This window comes from Metarhizium acridum (genome assembly GCF_019434415.1).
Source record: "Metarhizium acridum strain ARSEF 324 chromosome Unknown scaffold_141, whole genome shotgun sequence".
NCBI lineage: Eukaryota > Fungi > Ascomycota > Sordariomycetes > Hypocreales > Clavicipitaceae > Metarhizium > Metarhizium acridum.
The window spans coordinates 2109069-2127694 of record NW_027094020.1 but is presented as its reverse complement, the minus strand read 5'-3'; the positions used below and the strand labels follow the sequence as shown (position 1 = coordinate 2127694).

Genomic DNA, 18626 nt, shown 5'->3' with positions numbered 1-18626 from the left:
GACGAAAAAAAAATTACCCCCACTACCCATTTTGCCAGGGCCCCAAACCTTGAACTACATTTCTTTCGACGCGGTCGCGACCGGTTTGTGGCAGAAAACAATCTGGAGCGTATTTTGCTTCTCTGCTATCGAATTCCAATCGCTCTTTGAACGACTTCGAATTTGCTTGCTCAAACCGCTCCGGATGTCTGAGAGTAGGGGCGCCAAACCCGGTCCCGAGCCGGCGGACCGGGTGGCTATTGGTATCACCTTCGGCAACTCCAACAGTTCGATTGCGTTTACTGTCGATGACAAGGCGGATGTTATTGCCAATGAGGACGGAGGTATGTCTTTTTAGGACTGGGGAGCTTGGATTGGATGTTTGCTGGGCGAATCGTGCTTGTTTGATGGGACACCGTGATACTGACCTTTTTCTTGGGCATCAGACCGACAGATTCCTACTGTTCTGTCGTACGTCGACGGTGACGAGTACTACGGTGCGCAGGCCAAGGCTTTCTTGGTGCGCAATGCCTCTAACTCGATCGCTTACTTCCGGGAGTTTCTGGGCAAGGAGTATGTATATGTATCCTTTGCGTTTCTGCGCAACGTGACGGGAAGAGCCGCGGTGCTAACAACGAGGCTTTAAATTAGCTTCAAGTCCATCGACCCTACCTACTGCCATGCCGCCGCTCACCCCCAGGACAACGCCGGCAACGTCTTCTTCTCCGTCAAGGACAAGGACGCCGAGGGCGAAGCTTCGTCCGTCTCTGTCAGCGAAGCTGCCACTCGCTATCTGCGCCGTCTTGTCACCTCTGCCTCGGACTACCTTGGCAAGAAGGTGACCTCGGCCGTCATCACCGTGCCGACAAACTTCAGCGACAAGCAGCGCGAGGCCCTGATAAAGGCGGCCAACGATGCCGACATCGAGGTTCTGCAGCTCATTTCTGACCCTGTCGCCGCCATGCTGGCGTACGATGCTCGCCCTGAAGCTGTTGTCGAGGACAAGATTGTCGTTGTTGCTGATCTCGGCGGCACTCGCTCAGATGTTGCTGTTGTCGCCTCAAGAGGCGGCATGTACACCATCCTGGCTACTGCGCACGACTACGAGTTTGCTGGTGTCCAGCTTGACCAGGTGCTCATGGACCACTTCGCAAAGGAGTTTATCAAGAAACACACCACCGACCCCCGATCCAACGCCAAGAGCCTGGCCAAGCTTCGACAGGAGTCCGAGGCTACCAAGAAGGCACTCTCCTTGGGAACAAATGCCCAGTTCAGCGTCGAGAGTCTGGCAGAGGGCTTCGACTTCTCATCCACCATTAACCGCCTGCGATACGAAATGATTGGCCGCAAGGTCTTTGAGGGCTTCAACCGCCTTGTCGAAGGCGTCGTCAAGAAGGCTGAGCTGGACGTCCTCGACATCGACGAGGTCATCATGTGCGGCGGCACATCCCACACGCCCCGCATCGCCAACAACCTGCGCAACATCTTCCCCGAGAGCACCAAGATCCTCGCCCCGGCCACCAGCGTCAGCGCCATCAACCCGTCCGAGGCTCAGGCTCGCGGTGCCGCCCTCCAGGCCTCCCTGATCCAGGAATACGAAGCCAACGACATCGAACAGTCTACCCACCCCGCTGTCACCACCGTCAAGCACATCTCCAACGCCATAGGCGTCGTCACCATCAACACTGACGGCGAAGAAGTGTTTACCCCCATCATGCAAGCCGAGACTGCGGTCCCTGCCCGCCGCACCGTGCACATTGCCGCCCCCAAGGACGGCGGCGACGTCCTCATCAAGGTCGTCGAAGGCGGCACCCACATCAAGGTCACCAAGCCCGAGCCCAAGGCCAAGGAGCCCGTCAATGGCGACAAGGACTCCGACGCCGACTCGGATTTCGATTCAGAGGAGGAAGAAGAGGAGGAGAAGCGTGAGAAGGTCTGGAAGCTCGGCAAACAGCTCGCCGAGGCTGCTATCAGGGGCGTCAAGAAGGGCGGCAAGGTCGAGGTCACCATCAACGTGTTGGCTGATCTCGGCGTCACCGTGACTGCCAGAGAAGTCGGTGGAAAGGGCGGCGTCAGGGGTAACTTGGCTGCTTAAGTTTTGGCTTGGAAAGGGACTGGCGGACAGGAGCTTGTGGATATAGGTGGATTAACATGTCATTTGTTCAGTATGGGGTTTGCTGGTTCGGTCGTTTTTTTTTTTTTTTTGTGACCAAAAAAGGCGAACAATATTGATAGATTGGTGGACAAAATGTGGAAGTGGCAAGGGGCATATTCTGCTTCCACGGAATTAGACAGCGTGATGCACGATATCGAGACGGGATAAATAAATAGGTTTTATGGTAATCACTCGTGGTCAACATGTCTGGTTTTCCTGGAATGTGTTGGCTTTGAGAATTATACGGTTGGGATGGGTGTCTGTGTCAGTGTTTGGCGGGCGGAGCATAATCATGGGCGGGTTTCAGGAGCAAGATGCCAGTCGTTTCAAGCGGTAGGTTATCAAAAGTCACTTTATCAAAACGCCCGCTCCAAACCCCCAAGAAAAATACATGCCATGCCACGCCACTTGAAACGCCAATGGCTCAAGCTTCCACGCTGCCCGGCAACTTCCAAGCCACCAAGTCCTCCCTCACGTCAAACTCGTCCACCTCTCTCGCCCTCCTCATGCCGGGCTCGCCTCTCCCGCCGTCACTACTGCTGCCCAGTGTCGGCGCTAGACTGCCCATGCTGCCACCGCTCCGGCTGCTGCCGAGGTCGTCGTCACGGGCATCTCTACCGTCCTCGCTGACGAACCGGCCTCCGCGCCTGTGACCACCGCTGCCGTTGGCGCTGGCGCCTCCGGTGACGGTGGACTCGCTCCTGTCGCTAGACGCGCTCTTGCTGCGACTATGCCGACTGTGGCTTCCGTCATGGCTGCCGTGGTGGTTGGCGTACCGGCGGAAGTCGCTGGGTCGAAGGGTGCCGCCCAGGGGCTCCGCCTCGCCCTCGTCGCTGTTGTGGTGATCGTGCGCCTCCTTCTTGGTGCCCCATCCGTTGCCGCCGGAGAAGATGTCCTCGATGCACTCGTCGGCCGGCAGCTCATTAGGCTGCCGGGACCACGAGGCCGCGAGGGTCCGGCGGTAGAGATCGTGCACCTCGGCTGCGTCTCTGGGCTTGGAAATAATGGGCATCGCTGAAGCCGCGTTAGCAGCAAGTGACATAGCCGGGGGAAGGGGGGAGAAAGCGTACGTGATGTGTCATCCTCAGCTTCGGGTGCTACCAATCCTGCGATGCCGCCAAACACGGGGGCGGTTTTCAATGCCGGCGCGACAAAGTTGCGCTCCCCATCTACTTGTACCATGAGGATACCAATCTTTAGCGTGCTGTTGATCTTGCTGTCTGACATGAGATACCTCCTCACGATGCCCTCCTCCACGATGCGATTTTCAGGCCCGGCCCCGCCATCAGCGGGAGTCGGGCTGACGCCGATGCTGCTGCGTTTTCGAGGCGGCGACCCTGCTTCACGGCTGAATGACTCGCTCTCTTCCACGTACTCGGCTAGATTGAGCTTGACGTATCCCAGGGTGATCTTTTCAGCGACGGCAAATTCCTGGAGGACCTCAAACTCCAAGGGGCATTCGGTCAGGTTGCTGTTCTTATCCATGGAGATGCGGACCCCGGGAACCAGTTTGCTGTAGCCGTAGTCAACTTTGTGGTTGGAAATGGGGCATTTCGCGGTGCGCCCTCGATGCTCGGCGTGCATCGAGTGCGAGAGATGCCATTTGATGAAGGAGCTGCCAGACACGAGGGGGATGTTGTTTAAATCGTAAATCTGTAGAGGGACTGCATTAGATCTTTATAGCCAAGATGCCCGTGACGAATAGTGTCGGGGCCCGTCCAACCTTGAGGTGTAATTCGAATTTGGGCTTTGAGGCATTGTTAGCAAAAGTGGCCTCGATTGCAGCCGGCGTGAGAACTCAATGTCGAGGGAGACGACACTCACCCTGCGAGCCTTGCCCACTGTGGACAAAAAATTCATGTTAGCGATGGCCTATGCGCTCAATTGAGGTGCATTCGGTAACCGTGAGGCTCCATGCAGCAATGCGTCAATGTAATAGGGAAATAACAGATGCAAGCAAGCGATTGACTTGTTGAGAGCAATGATGGCGGTTGAATGCTGAGCGATGAGTGGTGACACTGGTGAGCGTGCTTAGTCCAAGCGACTTCACTTGAACGGCGCGCGTCCCTCAAACAAGTCGTGTCCCCTTGGTGTCTGGTATGAACAAGCAATTGAGAAGTGAGCTTGCACACTAGAGTGAGAAATGCCTCAAGGTATTTTTGAAGGGGGATTCAAAACGAATCCAGAATTAGACTACCACTCACACACAAAGACAGGACGGACACAGGCAGCACTTATTTGGCCCAAAAGGGCCGAAGCACGAGGGAACGGGGCGTTCGGAATTTGGGCTTACTGATAGAGGTCATGACAGCAGCATCGGCCAGCCACTCGGACTGGGTTTGATAGTGCGCAAGGTGTGGGTGGTGACGCTTGAGACGCTTGAGACTCTTGAGACGGAGCACGGGTGCCGGAGTGAGTTGAGGCTCTCGCAGCCTCGAGCGGCGGAGACACGTGCCGGCGATCCCGGAGTGGCGGCGCTATTGCAAAATGGGGGACTTTTTGCGGGACACGTTGGCGAAACGATGAGGCAATTTAAGCAACCTGAAAGAGAGAGAGAGAGAGACAAAGCGCTTGTTGTAGCAGCGAGGGAAGCGAGGCGCAAGAACAATCAATGGTTAGACACGAGGAAAACTGGGTACCCAGGTAGCTTCATCTTAACCCTAACCCTCGAGGCCCCAGTCTCACCAACGAGGGATCACTGGCCATCAGCTCATCATCCAGCGGTTGGCAGACCAAGTAGTACACATTTTGAAGCAAGGCTGCCCAACGGCTACGCTTGGATCCATAAAGATTCAGTTCTGGTTTGGTGATGCGGGGTCAGTCATTGCCATTAGATGGCTAGGTCCGGCAACAGCAGTTGCCTTGATTGCGTCGCAGATAGTCCACCAACAGGGGAAAGACACGCAGAGAGAGCTCGAGCGACTGCGCGAGCAAAGGAGAGCCCGGGGCTATGAATTCTTCTTTGGACCAATAGCAGGATGTAAGCTACCGCCTTGGAAGTTGGGGTGAATACAGGATATACCAAAGTTTCCCATCTCCCAATTTCTTTCCAAACCACTTGGCCATAAAATCCTTGCCCCGGCTTATGTTATTTCTCGGGTTCCTGCGAATAGTCCCTTGCCAATCTATCATTTATTCTTCGTGTCCTTATGAACCCTACCCAGATTTTCAGAGCTTTACGGTCAATCAAATGGAGGTACAGCACGCATCATTCCAGGGACGGGCGGAGGCCCGAGGCCGAGAACCTAGTGGCTAAACACTACGACAAGTGTGGCCTTGAACAGCGCAATGTTGAGCAAGCTGAGGTTGTGTATGTCTACGCGATAGCACTCCGTCCTGCCCATTCACTAACGACGATACAGTTCCCCATTTCATGCCGGGGACGGCCACCCGAAAGGACATATCACTGTCGAGTTCAAGGATCGCAACGGCCGGCATGTCACCACCCACCTTGTTCGAGGCCCAAATGACGTGAATTGAGCCGAGCAGCTTGCCTCTTACAATAAAAAAAACGCAACAAGATGCTTCTGCCGTTCTGTTGAATGTATTGTGTTAGCGGTTACCCGAATCTTTTTTTTTAATGAATGACATCTCTCTTTGCCAAATTGGTTTACACATTTGGTTGCAACAGAGCTATGGCGATCGGATTAACTTACAATGTTGCCTTGACTTGTAGTTATTGGACTAGTTGTAAGAGTTGTTTGCAAATGTGTCGTCTGTAAGGACATAGTACATGCGTTGCAGGCATGTCCATCTTCCTGTGGCAGCAATTCCATCCAAATCGATGATCCAACGAGTCACCCACGTTGCCCCGGTATTATGTTTACACTACTGAGCCAACCAGGACGACTGAAGCAGCGTGCTGGCATCGGGACGGTCCTCCGGATCCAGTCTCACCATTGACTCAATGAACCTTAAGAACTGCTCCTTTTCCGAGCCCGAAAGGTCAGCATTCGTGCTCATTTGATCCAGCGAACAGGGCGGAAAGGTCGAAGGTTTCAGAAGATTGCCTGTTCTAGTCAGCACATGTTTCACAGTAGGCATCACCCAAAGCATATCAAGGGAAAATACTATACCGTCGGTGTCAAAGAATCGATCTCGACTCTTGGATCTATCCAACAACCGTTTGGGTATGTTGCCAAAGACAGTGGTGATTTGAGCTAGGTGAGCCTCGGACGTGTAGTGGTTATACGGGGTCCACATGCCGTCGAAGAGAAGTTTCCCCTCCGCTAGTTCCCAGATCTGCCCAAGAAAATGTTACCAGCTGTAAGCTTTGAGATCATCTGGGAAGGGAGAGCTACTATGAGGCCAAGGTTCCAAATATCCACTTTACAATCCCAATCCGCTTCTAGTATCACTTCAGGGGCCCGCAGCATCTGGGGTTGGATCCACTCTGTCAAGTGCTTGTCGATCCAGCTCGCTATCGTGAACCCATTAGATTTGTGCTACTCTGTCTATGCTGAAGGTCTCACCAGTTCCAAAATCTCCCAACCTAACTGAAAGGTCGGGTGGGCAAGTTATGTCTTCCTGAGAGGAGGAAACTTGCATGGATTCCCTATAGAAGTCATTGAGAGGATCGAGTACTAGGTCACGTGGACGGAAGGCTTCAGACGGTGCTTGCTGGAACATTTTGTTGATGGCCGAAGTTTCGATCAGGATGTTCTGAGGCTTGATATCTGGAATCTCTGTCAGGGGACAGGGACAGAAAACTAGGCGCCATGTTGGCTGTCTTCCTCATCACACGCGCGGACTGACCAGTATGGATGACTCGGCATGTGTCATGCAGGTATGATAAAGCAAGAAGGAGTTGCTTTGAAATAACCTTCATCAGGGGTAGAGGGATCCTCAGTTTCGGGAAGAGACGGCGGTACTTGGACATGTCTGGACCCATGGCTTTGAAAACAAGACAGACATGGTTTCCGTTTGGGCCATTGTGTTCGAAGTTGTCAAGCGGACCGAGGATATGAGTAGCGCCGGGATTTGAGCTGTTTTGTGCCCTTATACGCCTGAGAATACCCAGCTCAAAAGTGTCGTATCCTTGTCCGAAAGAGTCGGCTGTAAGTATTTTGAGTGCAACATGTTGCTTTAATCTGGAGCGTGTCAGATATGATACCTTGGCCAGTCATCCCATCAAGGACTTACTCAAGGTCAAATGCAAGCCAAACAGTAGAGTAGACACCATATCCCATTTTGCTGACAACTTTGTATTTGTTGTTATTGAACTGGTCTCCAATTCTCACAGGATGGTAGCCCCCCTTGCAATATCGGGCTATGCTTTCCTCGGCAATAGTACTCGAGGAATGCGGGCGTTTAACTGAGCAGCCGAACAGCCTTTTCAGCAGAATCTTAGTAGTACTGAGAACGTTGCCAAAGGGCATCATTGTGGAAGAATGCGATGTGCGTCTCTGGACTGAACTGTACACCACGCGGCTGTATTTGCTAGATGACCGGGAGAAATTCTACGGCCGGCAGCTGGACATGCCATGCCTTTGTAGTTATTGCGCAGGTGCGCTTGTTGTACCGAATCAGGATGTGACCCAATAAGAAAACTCACAACAAACGCACCTGGGCACACAAAGGGATGGATGGCCGATGCGTGAGAAATAGCTTAATTTACACCACAGCCATAGTGGGTCATTGGTTATCGATAAAGCTGCAGCAGTGGGCCGTGTCAAATTTCTGAGCCAAGGTCGCGTAACCATCACATCAACACGAATAACCATACGGTATACCACATGGCACGCATTCGGCAGGCGTGGCCATCATAGCCCAGTGACTATGGCTCCGAAGCCGCCATCAGGTGGTCCATCTGGATCTGCCACAGGGAAGCGTAACGCTGTGTCAGGCTCTGCCAATGCCTCGGGAAGTGCTCGCGGTGACGCATTTCGTCAAAAGAGAGCGAAAACGCACTCGGCACGACATATCCCGGCCCAGCCAGCCGATGCAGCATTGAAAGATGGCGAACTTGACCTTCAGGCCTTTGTTGCCGCACACGAATTCGAAATTCGGTCTCTAGAGCAGAGCATGGCCACTTCTCAAGCAGTGAGCTCGACCCGTGCGTTCCAGCAAGTCCCTCGAGGGTTGCGACGTCGAACAGCAAGTCATAACCCGAAAAGAGTGCCGCGGAGACTGCGGGCAAGGGCCAGAAGGGAGATGGAGGACGATAATACCCCCTTGGTTGAATCTAGAAAACGAAAACCGAAAACAACGAGGGCGAGAATTCGAGCAGAATCGGCAAAAAGGCAGGGTATTCTGGCGGCGCGGAAGCGGAAAAGGCTACTACAAAAAGAAAAATACGCCCAAAGCGAAGGACAATCACTTCCAACCGAAGCCACACGGTTGGCCGGACGGCAGCCCAAACCGAAGATTCGAAGAAACCAGCTCAACGACCCGCCCAGACCGCCGGCCAGGTTTCGCAAAAGGCAGATCAATAAGACTTGGTTACCGACTCACAAGTGGCATGCCAAAAGAGCTCATATGACGGATCCCAAGAATCCTCTGTGGCGCTTTGCTATCCCCTTGACGCCAACCGAGAAGATCTATCGGCCGACTCATCGTGCCCAAGGCGAGAGGGGAACCATGGTTTGGGATACGAGTTACATGAGCACAATTGGCGTGTATGGAAGCCCTGATGGCATAGAGAAGACTCTCAAGAGCGTCGGGGTGACACAAGAATTGTGTTGGAATGACAAAGGCACGAAATGGAGGATGGGGTTGAGGGCATGGTCGGGCTACGTTTCACGTCAACAAGATGGTCTGAACAGAATCATGTGTCCAGCTACGATTATATGGAATCCAGAGCCCGTGGCTTCAGAAAATGCAGCAAATAGGAGCCAGGCCAAGCGGCAACTCTATATCAGAGTAAATCCGGCAGCATTCCTCGAGGTCTTTGCCGAGCTAGTACGCCTGTCCAAAATGAGGGGATCGGGCGTTTTTGTCGAAGACTTGAGGTTTGAAATTGGCAGCATCGAACTCACCGGTCCTGCGTCTACAGAAACTCTCTTGAGCACCATGACACCCTACTCAACAGAGGAGAAGCCCAAAAACAAGCACGCCAGTCTTTTCGGGTCTCTGAAGGGTCTAACTAATCCCGCCTCATTACCAGCAAATTCAGTTCTTGGATTCTCAATACAAGATCCGCGTCTAAGACACCCACCTCGAAAAATGGAATTTTCAGATGATCCCGAAGCTGAGTACAAGCTTCTAGAGGTATTGGCAGATTGGCCGGCAGAAGAGCGGCTGGAGCCCTATGGACTGTTTGACAGAACCAGTCGCTTCCAAGCCACATGCTTGCCGTCACAAAAGACCATCAACAGGAGAAGGGGTGCAATAAGCCCTGGGTCGTTTTTAAAGCCCGCCCAAATAGACCCTCCTATTCCCATAATTCTACTTGCGTCTCGCTCACCTACAAGCACACAGGCTCAGGGAACGTGGGTGGTGCTCATGCCGTGGAAATGTATTTTGCCCTTGTGGTATAGCATGGTCCACTGCCCTCTCGTATCAGGCATGAATCCTCGGTTTGGTGGGTTAAACGAGACAATGCAAGTCGCGTTTGAACGGGGGCTATCATGGTTCCCAACGGACTTCATAGGCACTGATTCGGGTGCTGAGTGGGAGTTGGACGAGCGGCTAAAGAGGCAACGAGCATATGACAGGCGTCCCAAGAGCAAGAGAACCTCGTGGACAACGCTGGACCTGGGAGCCGGCAGGAAAGGCGAAATTGGTAATGGTCTAGCTTGCGACTACGAATTTCTTTTTGACTTGCCTGCGCCACCAAAGATTACCACCACCACCACTACCGAACCCGAGCTTGTCCAAGCAGACAAATCCGACGACGAAGATGCCATGGACGATGATCAGCCAGCCTCTACGCCCAAGACGTCGCCGAGCCCTCCGTCATTGAAGTTACTCAATTTAGTTCCAAGCGCCGACTTTTCCAAGGCAGTAACGTCTCAAGCCTCTCTGCCTACACTCCCACCAAATGCCGTCATGAATGTCCGCATCACACTCTTATCACGCGGCGCAGTAACTACATGCGCCAGAATATATAGACTTCCTCAACCACCAGCTCCAGCACCGACGTCTTCAAACGCCGAAGTCCCATCCACTATACCACCACAGGACAGCAGCGCCAGCTTACCGTACGATTTACGCGCCCAATGGCTCTCCAAGGTCCCGCAGGGATGCAGTCCCTCATCTAAACGAGCTCGCACCACAGCCAAGGCCACAGACATGGAGTCCCGGATGCAGCTTCTCGCCCAGGAACTCACAGCACCACCGGTCGCCTATCCACCCTCTGCACCAACCCAAGTCGACATTGGCGGTCATCCCCTAGTTCCAGATGCCAAGGACCTCATCGGTTTCGTGACATCCGGCTCATATTGTCTTCGTGACGGCAAAGCAGCAGCCATTGGCAGTGTGGCTGTCGAGAAAGTGATACCCGGCGTGAAAGCAAACAGTAAAGAAGGGCGGCTATGTATAGTAAGAAACGCCGGCGAGAATGTCGGCTGGATAGCAAAATGGGAGGCAATATAGTCAGTCACACTAGATGTGGATAGAATACCATGTATGCGATATATACCCATTACGAAGCAGGAAAAAGCAAAATGCATCAAAATGTTTCCTTTCCCTCGCCAATCATCACGATGCCCACAGATGATGGTCCTTGCCGCCGCCACACGAACTCCAACCTATACAAATCGCCGCGGGGGCTGGTCTTCCCATTCACGCATGCCACCGCCCATCATCAAGTATTCCCGAAAGGCGTCAATGACATTCAGCTCACCGCGATTATTGCCAACTCAGTGATTCCTCACCACCATCAGCGTCAAATACCAAAAACAACCACAGTCCGCCCCGAACAGAGTCACCGGTACACCCCAAGCAAGCATGGCTCCCAAACCAACCACCATCTCCGGCGGCTGTCTCTGCGAAGGCGTCCGCTACACAATCACATTCCCAGCAGACCACGACTTCACCGCGCAAGTAAGAGAGCCCCCCCTTCCCCCTTAGCGCCGCCCAGCTAACGGGCCACCCAGTGCTCAACCTGCCAGTGCTCCCAGTGCCGCAAGCAGACGGGCTCGCTCGTCTTCCGGGTGCACAGGATCCCCGTCTCCGCGCTACGGTACACGTCGGAGGCGACGCTGTCGGTGTACCGCGCGTCGCCGGGGAACGCGCGCGGGTTCTGCTCCCGCTGCGGATCGCTCCTGTTCTGGCGCCACGAGGCGTCGGACAGGATCAGCATGTGCGTCGGGTGTTTTGATAGGGACGCGCTGCGGGAGCACGGCCGCGTGCTGACGTATGCGGAGCGGCACTTGTTCTGCGACGCCGAGATAGAGGGCGTCACGGATCATTTGCCCGGGGATAGGTACAAGTACGACGACGAGGACGGCGAGGTTGTCCTGCTGGAGAGGAGGGAGCCTCGTTAGCTTTTTGCTGGGGAGCCGGGTATCTGGATGGGTGATGAGTTGACGATGGAAACGATTGACGAACAACGGTCAATGGCTTGAGAGGAGATGGATCAAATCGTGAAAATAAAAGAATCAAGGTTCATTCATGTGTAGGATAAAACCTAGGTGATCTTTTCTTTTTAGATCACACCCCAACGCCGGCTGTTCCACGCTGGAATTTTCAAACAGAATCTATACACCTCTATTCACACTTTTTTGCCCCAGACGCCATAAATCAAGCCCTTTTGGTACCTCATTAGTCCTCTTCGCTAATCTCACTCTCGTCGCCTCCCACGGGCGTTTCCCCCTGGCTATTCGCCAAATCCTCAAACGCCTCCTCCATCTCCTTCTCTAGAACATCCTCCAAATCATCGGCAACGTCGCCGTCACCCTCGTCATGCTCTACCTCCATGGCGTCCTGGTCCATCGGTTCCGGCCGGTGGTGATTCACAGGACTAGGTAGCTTGAAGTCCATGTCTGGCTCGTCGTCACTCTCCCCATCCGCATCATCGGCCTCGGAGTCTCGCTGGTCCATAAAGTCGTCAAACCGCCTCGGGGGTGGGAATGCCGGCGAAAAGTCGGTTTGTCTGGCAGCAGTATCCGCACCGGGGTACTCGATCAGCAGGCCTCCGTCATCATCCTCGTCCTCATCCTCCTCTTCGTCAAAGGAGCTGTGTTTGGGCTTCGGCTTCTCCTTTTGTGGCTCGGGGAAAGAGAGAGCCACTTCTTTGGCTTGCTGCTTCTTCTCCGCCTTGCGCTTGGGTTCTTTGGGTTGTGACTTTGCAGCCGAGGTCGTAGATGTGTCCTTGGGTGCGGTGGTCTTTTTCGGAGCGGCTCGCTGGGGCTGTGCTTCTGCTCCTTGTTTGCTGTCGAGGTGAGGATACTGCCGACTGAGACGGGCTGAGTCAGAGTTCCCCGGAAGCCGCGTGACATTCATGTTGAATGTGGAGTCAATCTTGTCGAGGATAAAGGCCTTGCGCTCGCTATCGAAGTGCAGGACATATTGACTGCTGCTGGTGTTTCTTGAGCCAGTGTATAAGTATGCGCCGTCGTCGTCTGTAAACGACAAGTCGTATGAGTCTGTTTTGCCGGGGAGCGAAGGCTTGAGGCGGGCATTGTTGGGAGCATCGTCGGAGGATAGCACAGGTTTGTGGTTATCTGAACCTGAGTGTCAGCAAGCAGCGGCGCGGCAATTGGGAGTCGTTTTCATAGAATGCGTACATCTAATGCCGGTGAAGATGTCGTTGGACGTCTTTCCCAGCAGCCCGTCGCCGAGAATGACGGGATACTTGCCCGCGACGGTCGGGTCGATCAGACCAGCCATGTTGGGGCTGCGTGAAGCCGAGACTGGTGCAGCCCGTCGCGTGAGGTGCTATCCTATCGATGGATTCAGGGGTCGAAATAGGAGAAGTAGCGAGAGTCTGCAAGAAAGCAATGCGAGGATAGAGAACGGCCGTGATAGATGACGGATGATGGATGACGGACGATGACAGGGAGTGTGAGCAACATTAAAGGCGGAACTGGCCGAGACGGGCGACAGTGGGGCTGGGCTTGGGAGGCCAGGTTTGTCCGGGTCCCCAGCGTAGCACTCGGTAACTACGCACACTACGGAGTCGTCGGCATACGGAGTCGTTCCCATCATCACTTGCATCGGGTCATCAACATGAACAAGAGCTGAGCAAGAGGCCGAGAGAGATGCAGCATGGCCAATATCCCTCGAGTATGCGGTGTCACTGCTGTGTGGGCTGTTGGGTGCAGGCTGTGGATTCAGAGTTGCACCGCAGGCGCATGAATCAACGACGTGGGCGCGACATCTGGCCAGTTTCACCTTTCATGTGGCATTGAAAGTTGAGTTCCCTGTCCTCAGCTGTCAGTTGTCAATTCTCAATTCTCAGGTGCCAGGCTTACTACGAATTCAACTGCAGTGCGGCATCAGCGCTGAATACCGTCTGCAGAATCCCGTCTTGCATCACCTTTGTTCTCCCCACTAGCAATCCTGCCTTGCAATACAAAGAGATATATCAAATACAGACGTGGCCTTTTTTGCCCTGAATCTAGCATAATAAGCATGCAGTCTGGACCGACAAAGACCATCAGTTGTCTGCGCTTCTCATGGCACCACATCGCAAAAGACTTCTCGAGCTTTTCACCGCAATAAGTCATAGCAACAGACAAAGACAAAAAGGTTAAATGAATGAATATTTCTATTCCTGGTATTTCTGCTGCACCTAGAAAAACGAACTAGTAACTTGAGCTCGTCCAAGCTTGCAACTTGCCGACTCACGCTTCCGAGGATGGCACAACCACCCACGCTGTCCTTGGTGAATAAGATTACAATGAAGTATTTTTGAATATTGTCTCAAAGCAATAGGCCAACCACATCTCCACCGATAGGAGATTCCACCCTTCAAATTCGCTAATATCTTGCCAATAACTTCCAAAGCCGTCAACAAAGGCAGTGGGTGGCAAGATTCCCAAACAACTCCCATCCATTCGGATAACAAATAAAAATGCTATCAAACAACGTATGTGGCGATACCCCTGTTCTGTACTGTCAGCAGAATTCAGAGACATGTGGCATTCGGGTTTGAAGTGAAAGTGTCTACAAACCCAACTGTTCTTTTATTTCTGTAGACAGCGTCGCTAGCCTCGACGAGTTGCGGCCCAAGTCGTGACAAATGGATCTTGCATTGCGTTTCTTGTAAGGAGGGATAGCATTCTCTCCGAGTTGAAACGTCTCGTATTCACTTAGCGATGTGAACACGCAATACTTCTGGCAGCGTTTACTCACTCGACGGCCCATTTCAAAGCTTCAGCTGTGGCTGTTCCCCTTCCCCTAATACACCCGTCTTAAGGAGCACGCCTTTCAGGTGACAAAGGAACTCACTAGGATCGGCCAAGGGAATTTTCACATACGAAATTGAAACAGTAGGGCATTCGACGAATAAAGAGGGCTCGGTAAACTTGTTCAGAAAGCTGGGGGGGAAGCAAGTCGTGTAAAAGTAGAGGTGGCTTGCCCGCCGTCGTGGAAGGGCAAGCAAAGACACCCGCACGGATTCGTCTCTCTGGTCTCGCTTCTCTAGTTGTTTCTGAGCTAGGGCGATCAAAATGCATAGTATATAGGGATCTTTGGCAAACTCTGGGGGCGTAATTCGACACTGCTTCTTTTGTCGAAGGCGTGTTATAGGAGCGTTAGATGGCGATCGCTGGGTCCCCTAGATGTATAATTTTCGCTGCAAGCTCACTGTATCAAAATTAAGGTAAGCAATGCAAGAGCTGCCGGTGTCGTTCTTGAAAACCCCGTCCGTGTGTATAGCGTCAACAGCCCTTCCGTCAAAGTCCAGATCAAGCAACTTCTGCCTATAACATCAGTTAGAATTGAGGTGGATGTGTTCAAGTGCTGTGAAGTGCACCGACCCTATATCATGGAAATCAAGCAGCTCGAGGAGCTCTTGGATGCCAGTTTTTTGCACGGAGGGAATACAAGACCTCAGATATGCCACCACGGTGTCACCCCGGGGAATCTGGCATATGCTTCGCGCCTGGCCTAGCTTTTCTTCTCCTTGCAGGAACCGAACATCCAAGATTTGCAGGTGAATCCCAGTCCAAGCAATGCCTCTGACAAGGATGCCCTCCCGATTATGCGCCTGAATAATGGCGCGGAGTGAGCCCTGCTCAGGCTGCTCGGCCCACCACATTCTCGTAACTCTACGTGTCTGACGATAGATAGGATCGGTCTCGAAGGAGGTTGGACTGGAGCAATAAGAATGATGATGTTTGACCTCGTCGTTGGTTGGTGTAGTTGGGAAGTCCTTGATGCCGGGCCGTTGCTTTGGCACAGTACCGCTGGCTACAGTCACTCACATACGGCAAGAGCATTCAATATTGCAAGCGCAGCCAGATCAGGGCATTAAATTATGCCACAATTTTACTGTTGCATTTATTGAAGCTGTTGTGCTGATATACGGCCTGCGTCGACATATGGTCCATTGTGTCATAGTCCTGGTTTGCTTTTCCATGGTAACATGTGTTCCATCTATAGCCGCACAAACCAAAGTGCGCTCGCTTACACAAGTGTGTAGTGTCATACACACACGTAGCTTGTCAATTTAAATGCTTCTTGCTCCGAATATACATTCAGCGTGACTCGAAATGACTGTAGCCCGGTTCGGGATTTACTTCATTTCATGTGTCCAAGTTGATCGAACTTCACATTAACTGCACCCAGCTGCATTGGGCCATGTCCAAGAGCAAAAACTCGTGAACAGAGATCGCCGTATATCATGATATTTCTGGCCTTGTTGCTACAGCCATCGATTCATCAATCTTATTCCGAAGCCTTGGCTGACAGATGGCGGCAGAACAAGCCTGCGCAAATCGTTACCACGAAAACCAAGGACATTCAGAATTCTCGTATGACAATGCGGAAAAGGCGTCAGCAATGGCGTTTACAAAAACGAGCCCGTTACAAGTAACAACCCCCAGAATCCCAGGCATACATGAAAACTGACTCGGATTGTGCCAGAGTTTCTGTGGCATTTGGCACTTGCATGATGCAGAGTCCGCAATTTTGGGAATGCGTCCTTTTTCCTCTTTTCTTTTTTTTCTTCTTTTTTAATATTTCTTTATCCTTTCTTCTTCATCTCTTTTCCTTTTTCGTTCTTGTCAAGACAGTATTGCTACCATTATTCCACCAGCTATCCTGCACTTGTGCCTCCTTATAAGCCTGTTCAATGACGTCCGCTGGTTGATGAGAAAAAGAAATCAACATGCCTCGTTCTTTTGCACCGTAGAATAGCATCATATGAAGTCCTGCATATTCTTCTATATTAGCCGTGGCGTCGCAATCGATACCTAGCCATGATATTATTAGGTGCCGCCTCTTATACACGCACCGAACTCTGGCATTAGCGAGGCGCCTTGACAGAACCAATATCCTCAAATGATACAGATACGTCAGCGAGCACTTGGCAAGTTGCGTTTGCCATCTCAGATAAGATGCCACGCCTCTTCATCAGGCTCTATCCTTGATGTTTTAGAGTCTTGACTATCTTAGGTGCTCGGTGTCTGACACGCTTCGGGGACGGCAACTGTCTCGTATCGCCTGGCTCATGATAGTTCGGTAACATATTAGTATCCCCGACCAATGTGTGAATGGGAATGGCCTGACGCCTGAACTAGGCTTGCTGACCAAGCTTGAAACTCTACTCCAACGGGAAGCCTGACAAATCAGATGGGCTGTTGACGGTCAACACTGCTGTCAGCGATCTCTTGATAGACGAAAATGCAGGGTTCCATCGTCTGCTTTCGCTTGACTTGATGCGCTAACCGAGAAATAGGGCCGAACCTCATAACAGCCACTATCTGAGATGTACAAGAATGCCTCAATTATTGATGGCACTAAAGACTCAAGGACCCTGATCTTGCTAAAGCTACGGAAGCCTCTCGGTACGCACGCATATACACACATACCTCTCGGAGCGTTGTTTCTCGTGCCCGCTCAAGCCACCGTCTCATTTCTTTTCATTTGCTAAGGTCTGATGCTGGCTAGTCGGCGCCAGTGATTGTCTCACATATTGAAAAAAAAGCAAATACATAGGGAACCCTCGGGATGGCAAGACTCCGAGGCTAGATTTCGGCAATAGGCGCCTTGGCGTGTCTATCTGGCAGCAAGTGCCCTAACGATCTTCACTCCGCACCACGAAAAAGATGATCACGACGAGTCTTATGAAGTAAGGCGTGACATGTCCCAGCGCGGAATCAGCGCGGTACCCACCCAAGTATGATTTGCCATACCGTTTCGTTTCTTTCGTCAAGCTGCATAGTGCTAAGCGCACCAAAAATTTTTAACACACGTAGGCTGAGAAGCTGCTTGAAGACAGGCTAGGGGGCCATGGATCTTGCAAGCCTGTAACAACACGCGAATTGCCCCAGTCTGGCTTCTGTAAACTCCATTGTCGAGACAAATGATTGCTCTCTTACTCCGTAGACATGGTTGAACCGTAGAACTGGGTTTATTCAACGTGCCCGAGAGAGCAGTGGGCTGAGATCTCAGCCGTCATTGTCCTTTGTTGTTCTTGATCCATAGTCCTTCGGTGTGCGAGTAAGGAACCAAGTCTCACATTTTTCTCAGAGACTTCGAGTCGTCCTCACACCGCTCCCGGTTGGGCGGGGCGGGAACAACTGCCGTTGGTTGAGTCCCTACTGGGTGAATGAAGCCCGTGACCGACTGTAGCCTTTGTTTCACGGGCATTGGTCCCGAGCTCCCGCGAAGTTGGACTCGGGACGTAAATTGCGCGCTTTGAATATATGATGAGGTGGTGCAGCAACGGGAATGTTAGGAATGTTGGTGCTGAGATCTATGAAGTTCTGTGCAAGTTGATTCCAGAGCCACGCCCAGAGATCAGGATGGTGCGACAACGGAACGTCGACTGGATCCCATTTTGCCTGAGCAGGTAACGGAGTACAATACGGAGTAATTTGCTTCTTCTACTAATCTCCTCTAGATTGGCCAAGTGCATTCACACAAGGAGACCATTTGGAGCAGCGAAAAGGTGTGGCACGAAGTGTCCTGCCCTGCGTTTGCCCTTGTCTTTGTTCCGAATTGCTTGAGACGTCAATAGGTTGCTGTGGGGTTCGTCTGATTCGGCTGTGATACCCGGATGTGATATGAATGCAATATTACATCTGGGCAGGCGAAAACATTGTTGGCCCGTCACAGCTCAGGAATCAGAACAGCGAAGCGATCATGAAATCAATGACCCGTCGCGTTTGACAAAGGGGACAAAACGCAGGGAGGTGGTCGGCCGGTCCCTGCGTTGCCTGCCAACTGTCAACCGTCACGGTCACCATTATTGTCTCGAGAGATCAGGGATGAACCTTTTTTTTTCGTCCGTTCCCAGTGGATCAGGTTGACCCGTCTGGGCCGCTTTTGATCATTTCCAAATATTCCCTCATCAAATCGTTAGTAGGATTCCTGAAAGCGATGGCAGGGTGAAATTTTAAGCATACTCTTGCTCACATTGGTGTTGATTGGTGGCTTA

The 18626-nt window shown here is 52.3% G+C and overlaps 7 protein-coding genes across 7 annotated transcripts; 3 read left to right on the top strand and 4 right to left on the bottom strand.

The window, feature by feature from the left end:
• The first annotated feature begins 27 nt into the window (after positions 1–27).
• On the top strand, positions 28–3096 carry SSZ1 (Hsp70 protein that interacts with Zuo1p). Its single transcript, XM_007809075.2, has 3 exons — positions 28–323; positions 426–552; positions 631–3096. Exons 1-3 carry the CDS (start codon positions 185–187, stop codon positions 2072–2074), a joined length of 1710 nt encoding a protein of 569 aa, XP_007807266.2. The 5' UTR covers positions 28–184; the 3' UTR covers positions 2075–3096.
• On the bottom strand, positions 2559–4440 carry J3458_009301 (uncharacterized protein; the record flags this gene model as incomplete). The annotated part of the gene is made up of 5 exons (XM_007809076.2): positions 2559–3148; positions 3205–3787; positions 3858–3881; positions 3959–3975; positions 4428–4440. 5 exons carry the CDS (start codon positions 4438–4440, stop codon positions 2559–2561), a joined length of 1227 nt encoding a protein of 408 aa, XP_007807267.2.
• A 1522-nt stretch (positions 4441–5962) lies between these two features.
• On the bottom strand, positions 5963–7515 carry J3458_009300 (uncharacterized protein; the record flags this gene model as incomplete). Its single annotated transcript, XM_066119696.1, has 6 exons — positions 5963–6144; positions 6211–6376; positions 6436–6554; positions 6607–6810; positions 6890–7224; positions 7277–7515. The coding sequence occupies 6 exons, from the start codon at positions 7513–7515 to the stop codon at positions 5963–5965; spliced, it is 1245 nt and encodes a 414-aa protein (XP_065975492.1).
• Positions 7516–7912: 397 nt separating this feature from the next.
• On the top strand, positions 7913–10669 carry POP1 (Ribonucleases P/MRP protein subunit pop1; the record flags this gene model as incomplete). Its single annotated transcript, XM_066119695.1, has 1 exon — positions 7913–10669. One exon carries the CDS (start codon positions 7913–7915, stop codon positions 10667–10669), a length of 2757 nt encoding a protein of 918 aa, XP_065975491.1.
• Positions 10670–10698: 29 nt separating this feature from the next.
• On the top strand, positions 10699–11396 carry J3458_009298 (uncharacterized protein; the record flags this gene model as incomplete). Its single annotated transcript, XM_007809078.2, has 2 exons — positions 10699–11119; positions 11173–11396. The coding sequence occupies 2 exons, from the start codon at positions 10699–10701 to the stop codon at positions 11394–11396; spliced, it is 645 nt and encodes a 214-aa protein (XP_007807269.2).
• On the bottom strand, positions 11272–13059 carry J3458_009297 (uncharacterized protein). Its single transcript, XM_066119694.1, has 2 exons — positions 12805–13059; positions 11272–12741 (listed from the first exon to the last, which is right to left on the bottom strand). The coding sequence occupies exons 1-2, from the start codon at positions 12905–12907 to the stop codon at positions 11840–11842; spliced, it is 1005 nt and encodes a 334-aa protein (XP_065975490.1). The 5' UTR covers positions 12908–13059; the 3' UTR covers positions 11272–11839.
• A 1739-nt stretch (positions 13060–14798) lies between these two features.
• On the bottom strand, positions 14799–15281 carry J3458_009296 (uncharacterized protein; the record flags this gene model as incomplete). The annotated part of the gene is made up of 2 exons (XM_007809080.2): positions 14799–14943; positions 15001–15281. 2 exons carry the CDS (start codon positions 15279–15281, stop codon positions 14799–14801), a joined length of 426 nt encoding a protein of 141 aa, XP_007807271.2.
• Between the last annotated feature and the right edge of the window lie 3345 nt (positions 15282–18626).